Source organism: Hyla sarda, chromosome 5, assembly GCF_029499605.1.
Source record: "Hyla sarda isolate aHylSar1 chromosome 5, aHylSar1.hap1, whole genome shotgun sequence".
Classification (NCBI taxonomy): Eukaryota; Metazoa; Chordata; class Amphibia; order Anura; family Hylidae; genus Hyla; species Hyla sarda.
In genome coordinates this window covers 310,096,765-310,104,585 of record NC_079193.1, presented here as the reverse complement: position 1 = coordinate 310,104,585, position 7,821 = coordinate 310,096,765, and the positions used below count along the sequence as shown (strand labels likewise).

Below are 7,821 nucleotides of genomic sequence, written 5' to 3'. Positions count from 1 at the left end.
GTACACTGAGGACATGCAGGACTCTGTACACTGAGGACAAGCCAGGCTCTGTGCAGTGAGGACAAGCAGGGCTCTGTACACTGAGGACAAGCAGAGCTCTGTACACTGAGGACAAGCAGGGCTCTGTACACTGAGGACAAGCAGGGTTCTGCACACTGAGGACAAGCAGGGCTCTGTGCACTGGGGACAGGCAGGGCTCTGTGCACTGCGGACAGGCAGGGCTCTGTGTACTGAGGACAAGCAGGGCTCTGTGCACTGAGGACAAGCATGGCTCTGTGCACTGAGGACAAGCAGGGCTCTGTGAAGTGAGGACAAGCAGGGCTCTGTACACTGAGGACAAGCAGGGCTCTGTGCACTGAGGATAAGCAGGGCTCTGTACACTGAGGACAAGCAGGGCTTTGTACACTGAGGACAAGCAGGGCTCTGTACACTGAGGACATGCAGGGCTCTGTACACTGAGGACAAGCAGGGCTCTGTGCACTGAGGCTCTTTGACATGCTCCCTGATCACACATCAGGATGATTGACAAACCAGTAGCCTGCACAGAGCCCTGCTTCTCCTGCCCTCTCTTCTTGTATTTGGACTCCTCATGGAGACACACAGGCAAAAGATGCGGGGACAGTAATTTTTTACCCAACAATATATACATTTTTTAATGAATATATGTTACAAATATACCAATAATGGTATTATCTACATTATATAAAATGTTTTTGTTAATGACAGGTACACTTTAACTGTACGTTATTTTAATGGACCTTTCAAAGAAATAATTTCAAATAACTGACTTTTGGCATCTGTTAACAACTGTTTAGAAGTAGGTCAGTTAGATGACAATAATGGATCACTGATGTGAACATAGCCTTAAAAACAATGTTTTTAAAGAAAATTAATTATCATGTAATAATTTAGAATTTGTTTACACAACAGATTTTTGCTCTTGAAAAAATTTTTTGTGGAATCCATGGCAGAAATCTGAGGCATACCTCTGTATTTATGCAGCAGATTTGTAGTGCTTCCTGCATATTTTCCTGTGCTTTTGGATCTAGGTTCACTCCATTCAGTGGCACTATTATTATTATTTTTTTTTCTGAGACATGGATTTCAAATCTGTATCAGAAAAAAAATTCACTTCTTAATTTGAAGACAATGGGAAGCGCAATCCACTCTGTTTTTATGCAGATTTTTACACTAAATCCATGTTGGAATCCATGGTAAAATCATCATTTTATAGTAAACGTAAAGTACTTTGGGTCAAGAACCCAGATGGGATCCTGTGGTAAAAAAGAGGGTACTATTCGAAAACTAGGCTTGAGGATAAAGATATAACATATAACAGTGCCCGTTTAAACAGTTTTCAAAAGGGATTTTTTTCATTTTCAGAAGGACATGTACATGTGGCTTAAAGGGGTACTGTCTGATCGCGGGGATCCCACAGCTTGGACTCCCCCCGTGATCTCTATGCAGCACCCAACGTTCGTTTAGAAAGCTGGGTGCGGGTGGCAGGGGTTGCGACGTCACGGCCTCGTCCCTCATGATGTCACACCACACACCCTCAATGCAAGTCTATGGGAGGGGGCGTGGCGGACTTAGAACTTAGAATATTTAAAAGTGGTTTTTCTAAACCCAACAAGCCTAATAAATTTGGATCCATTTTGATAGCTGTAGCGAACATGAAAACTGAAATAAAGTCAAAAGAAAAAACTGAGTGGTGGTGGGTATAGGATGAATTCCTACCTATTTGATATTGGTAAAAACATGGAAAACTGTTAAAATATTTTGGGAGAGGTGTATGAAAATCTGTCTGTGTTGTGCATAGCACCCAATCACAATACAGTTTGTCTTCTAGACAGTTTTCATAGATCGTTAGTCTTTGTGCTGTTCTAAACATCTGTTTATTTCTTTCAGTGGCATCATATGTTACACCTGAGGCACCTGGTTGGGGCATCTGTGACCAGAGTTGCTGAGTATATGGAGGTCTGCTGTTTCCTTGATCACATTTCAGCATGAAAACACCAACAAAACATTTGCAGACAGAAGTAGCTGTAGTTGAAAGACAAAGCTTGACGTAACAGACTAAACAACATTTGTAGCCAAAAACAAAACACCAAAAACCTCTAAAATGACTGTAAAGTTAAAAGCATGTTAAGGGAAATCTGCAATAATTTGAGGCACTGTTGGATTTGTGTTTTTTGGCTACACTTTGACAGTTTGCTCTTCTCAAGCTTTGACTTTCAAGCACATACTCTGGCACCCCCACCAACTAAGGTGCCACTGAGTTCCTGCAAGTGCTCCATCCCATTGTTTACACAAGCATAGTGGATTATCCACCCAAATGGTTGTGCCTAGAACTGCAGCACCTTTGATTTATGTTTATAAATAAATCTGCAGGACAAGACACAGAGGCCCATATGGATAAGCCGTTGTGCTATGTCTTCTTCATTTTGATGACTGATGGGTTACCAAAGCACAGTGGTCTCCAAACTGTGGACCACCAGATATTGCAAAACTATAACACTCAGCCTGTCCTGGCAGCAAACTGAAAATGGTAGCTTTGTAACATCTGGAGGTCCACAGTATGGAGACCCCTGGCATCAATGTTCCTCACCAGCCCAACATTCAATCCTGGAGAGTCCATTTAATGCCCCCTTTAGATTAAAGGGGTACTCCAGTGAAAAACTACTTTTTTTTATCAACTGCTGCCAGACCTTTGAACAGATTTGTAAATTACTTCTATTTAAAAATCTTAACCCTTCCAGTAATTATCAGCTGCTGTATGCTTCACAGGAAGTGCTTTTATTTTAAAATGTATTTTCTGTCTGACCACAGTGCTCTCTGCTGACTTCTCGGTCTGTCTCAGGAACTGTCCAGAGTAGGAGCAAATTCCCATAGCAAAGCTATGTTGCTCTTGACAGTTACTGAGACAGACAGAGGTGTTAAGGTGTTAGCAGAGAGCACTGTGGTCAGACAGAAAATTCATTAAAAAAAATAAAAATAACCTCCTCTGGAGAATACAGCAGCTGATAAGTACTGGAATTGTTAAGATTTTTAAATAGAAGTAATTTACAAATCTGTTTAACGTTCTAGCACCAGTAGATGGAAAAAATATATATATATATGTTTTTCACTGGAGTACCCCTTTAAGAATATTGAATTTGTCTTCAAGCTCCTTTAACATTGATTGGTAATTCTCTGACTACATTGAAAGTGTATGTTCTCCTCTTTAGCTGGTACATATTACACATACTGTAAGTCTATTAAGGGGTTCAAAAGCTACAATTCCCCCTACCAAAAACAATGCTAGAATGACAAAAACTAGAATAACTAATTAGAATGTATGTTCCCTTAATTTGTGTGGTTCATATGTCCATTTCATTTTGTGTTTGTTTTTGCAATTTAAAATAGAACATTGTACAATATAAAAACATACTTCTGACTATACCAGTGGATCCATATACTATGGCTTGAATGTTGAGAAGGGGTCAGATACAGCAGGAATTACTACATTTCTATATAGTTATTATTCTATAATGAATACAGCCTCATTTTTACTATGATCCACAATTGCTCTAAGAATATATATATATATATTATGGACTGTACAATAATAAACCTTTATACACATTTAAAGACATGTTATTATGACTTTCTGAAAATTGACTAGGCTTTCCTCTTCCATCTCAGATGACAGCAAATATTCTAAAAGCTTTGCTTCCCAATGGGTTGTGTAAACTGTAAAAAAAAACAAAAAAACATAGAAATATAAAAATATTAGTTCACATAACAGGGGAAATGTAGAATAACAAGCTGGCTGTTTATATGAATTGTTTGTATGAAAGGCCATCCATATAAAGCATGCTGGGTACAACTATTGCCTTAGAGGGGAACTCTGCTGCTTAGCGTTCAGAACAAAATGTTCTGAACGCTGAGCAGCGGAGTACCCCTTTAAGGGGAAGGGGTTATCAAAATTGACCAATGTTTAAATAAATTTTTATGGTAACCACATTTTTAAATAATTTTTGGTTATGTTTTTTTTCTAATTTTCCAATTGGCTATGTATATTTTAAAATAATTTAATTATCATCTTTCAGATTCCATTCTGGCCACTAGGCCTATAACTAAGCTGAGACTTCCCAATAATGCTTTTCTCCTTATCACAAACGTGTAATTCAGTAAAAGATGATGTGAGTATATGGATAACACTGGATCCACCAGCATGCACAGCAGAGCTCAGAATCCCCCTCCCAGAAAAGGTCCCAGAGAATTCCTAGTAACATCTCCAATTTATGCCTATGGAATAGGTCTTGTCTATTGTTGTCCATGGGACCTGCTGTAAAGCATGTCTCTAAATGTTGTTAAAAACAGCTCAGGCAAGATGGCAGCCCCCATACTAATGTACACACACACACAAAAAAATAAACTTTATAAGAAAAAAATTACAATCAGAAAATAGAAACATATTAAAAAAGAATGTGTTCAGTATCTGGCTCTAATCAGAGAAAAAATATAGGTGATACATTCCCTTAAAAAGGTGCCCATACACCGCTTCCGGGGGGGTTCGGCAAGATGTATGGCGGCCTCCCAACTGTCCACTGACAGATGATGTCAGTGGAAACAAGGGTAAGGTGTGTTCAATTTTTAATGCCTGACCCTACTGTTCTTGGAGGGATAAGCTGGCACTTAAACTGTCTGACTGCACCTTACCCCTCCCCATAGACAACACATGAATGGTCATGTTTATGGGGAAGTCAATTACAATAGTTCTGCAAACAGCTATTAAAAGTGTGCAGACAGCTTTATAAAGGATAATCATAAGCTGGGGATCCCTCGCTATAACATCTATATGCCTCAACAAGGTTTATGGATAGCGGAAATCTCCAAAAGGCAACCCTGTCAATAATAAAAGTGTTTCTCCCCATGGTGGATAAAGCCTTTAGTGACTTAATATATGAAGATGTTGGTCTTTTACTTTGCTAACCTTGCACACAGACTTGAGCACTTAAAGGGTACCTCTCATCAAATAAACTTTTGATATATTTTAGATTAATGAATGTTGAATAACTTTCCAATAGCATGTTAATGAAAAATATGCCTCTTTCTATTGTATTTTTCCCAATCAGTCCTGTCAGCAAGCATTTCTGACTCATGCTGGAGTCCTAAACACTTAGAGCTGCCAGCCTGCTTTGTTCACAGCAAAACAGGCTGTGAACAAAGCAGGCTGGCAGCTCTGAGTGTTCTCCTTTGTGAACAAAGCAGACTGGCAGCTCGTAGTGTTTAGGACTCCAGCATGAGTCTGAAATGCTTGCTGCCATGACTGGTAGGGAGACCCCTAGTGGTCATTTCTTCAAAGTGGAAAATTAAATAGAAAGAAGCACATTTTTTAATAACATGCAATTGTGAAGTTATTCTGCATACATTAATCTATAATATATCAAAAGTTTTTTTGATGAGAGGTACCCTTTAAAATGTAAAAAAAACAAAAACAACAACATAACATTATAGTTGTATGTTATCTGGCCATAGTAGATACAAATTTGGACAGCACACATTTCAGGGACAAAGGTTATACCCTAAGCAGTAACCCATAATGTAAATAGGGAAGTCTTTACTAGAGAAAAACATTTTTTAATGTATGTTCCTCTTTAAATGCCTAGAAGAAAATGCTATGTCAATAGTCAAAGCCTTCTAAACAGCCGTTTATAAATATCAGGAATTATGGCTTATCTGATCCGCTTATAGTAACTTTAGGAATCTTGATGTAAATGGAGACGGTGAGCTACAGCATATAATCTCCTACCTACGGTGAAACAGTTTTAGATTCTTAATACAAAGTATTGTATCAAATATTACATTATGCAGAGCAGAGGAATAAATCACCAAGTTGGTCTGACCTGTAAGCAGCTTGTTAGGATCTGATTTATGGGATTACGGGAGACAAGCAGTTATGGTACCACAGCTTCTCCTGAGTTCACTAAATACCATCAGTTACACAATTTAAGAAATAACAATGCTCAGTTCCTTCTGCTTGGTTGATACACACCATTTGTTTGTGTAACATGCTATATACATTACTACTATTCTATGGGTATACATGCATATTTGTTTCCTTTATAAAAGTGAAAAAAAAGTACATACAAGGGCAAAAAGAACATTTAATTTAGCATTAAAACATTCTTTCTACTGGCTATTTGCTAAACATCGCCCTGGGGGTGATCCACTGTGGAGGTAGCCGGAGCGCTCACCTCTTCTTTCTGCCCCTCCATGGCTCTGCATTTGATAGAGCATGGCTGCCAGGCTCTACCAAATGATCGCAGAGCACATAGATCAATGAAGTTCTATGGAACTTCATTGATCTGTATGAGGAATCTACTCATTCCTCTTAAAAAGTCCCCTAAGGGACCAATAAAGTGTAAAAAAAAAAATTAAAAAAATAAAACACATTAACTTTTTACATATTAATGGTCTATTCACACACACAGTATTCTGCACAGATTTGATGCTGCAGATTTCAATGTAAACTATATGACTCAATACAGCTTCAAATCCTGGATATCAAATCTGCGTGTCAAATCTGTGCACAATACTGTACGTGTGAACAGACCTTAAAAGTTCAAATCAACCCCCTTTTCCCATTTTCCATATAAAAAATATGTAAACATAATTAAAATATACATATTAGGTATCGCCGCATGCGTAATTGTCCAAACTTTTAAAATGTAACATTATTAATCATGTATGGTAAATGGCGTAAAAGTTAATTGAGTTTTTTTTTTTTATTATATCCTCCTGATATGCAATGGCATAATCCTTTAAGGTTTTTAGGGGGGGTGGGGGCATGGCAGCATTTCGCTTCTGGACCCAGGCAGCAAAATGTTTTGGGCCAGCCCTGATAATACAAGAGTCTTTGAAGGAGCATGGGAGGTGAGTAAAACTCACTAGGCAACCCCTTTAAATGGAATCTGTCATCGACATACTGCCTCCAGTACTTTATAAAGGTGTTAAAGTGCTACATGTCTTCATTTTCAAGTTGCCTGAACCATGGATCATCCAAGTACTCCACATTGGCTTCTACCTGCACAACCAGCCATGACTGATAGATCTTCACCTATATCCAAACAGTAGGAGAGCTCTCAATCACCACTAGGGGGCAAAGAGAAGCCACCAGGGACCATTCCAATGACTCATGGTTCAGGTAACATAAAAGTAAAGACAGGTTTTGTTTAACGTGTGTTCTGATCAGCTCTATACTGTATATGTTTTAGCTGATGCCACATTCTGCATTAAATGAACTTTTATTGGTGCTTGCATCCTGTTGAAAATCAGATGTGGCCAGTCACTGAGTTTGCAACATGGCCACTATCAGTCACAATGGCTGTGCCCACCTCCACACCTGCCATTTTTGACTGATGTCAATGATGTTTATTTAATGCAGATTTTGGTATCAGTTAAAAAACAGAGAGGGAATAAGTGTCTGATTGTGGGGGGTCCAACTGCTGGGACCCCCTCCCCCGATCCACTGAATGGCGCCCCGGCTCTCAACACACATGTAGCGGGGTCAATATGTCCCCTTCAGGCATCAACAGAGGTCCCGGAGCAGTCACCAGGAGATGCGCGGTGACTGCTTCAGGAACTCTGCCACTGCAGGGTCCCCACATACAGGACCAACTACACTGAGTACATGCGTGTCACCCACGAACTTAGCTCCTAGGGAAGGACTGTCATCAGCGGCTGATGTCCATGACCCTTATCAGGAGCTGTTATTGAACATTGGTGACACTATACTATTGGGCCAATGTGGCCTTTTATTGTGTTTGTTATCTA

At 39.3% G+C, this 7,821-nt stretch overlaps 1 protein-coding gene across 1 annotated transcript in view; it reads right to left on the bottom strand.

Annotated features, from left to right (window-relative positions):
* Positions 1-3,070: 3,070 nt before the first annotated feature.
* Positions 3,071-7,821, bottom strand: part of CRISPLD1 (cysteine rich secretory protein LCCL domain containing 1) — a 127,974-nt gene continuing 123,223 nt past the window's right edge. The window contains exon 16 of the mRNA XM_056522174.1: positions 3,071-3,732. Within this exon, the coding sequence (XP_056378149.1) occupies positions 3,681-3,732 (52 nt within the window). The 3' untranslated portion in view covers positions 3,071-3,680. The remainder of the gene's footprint in view (positions 3,733-7,821) is intronic.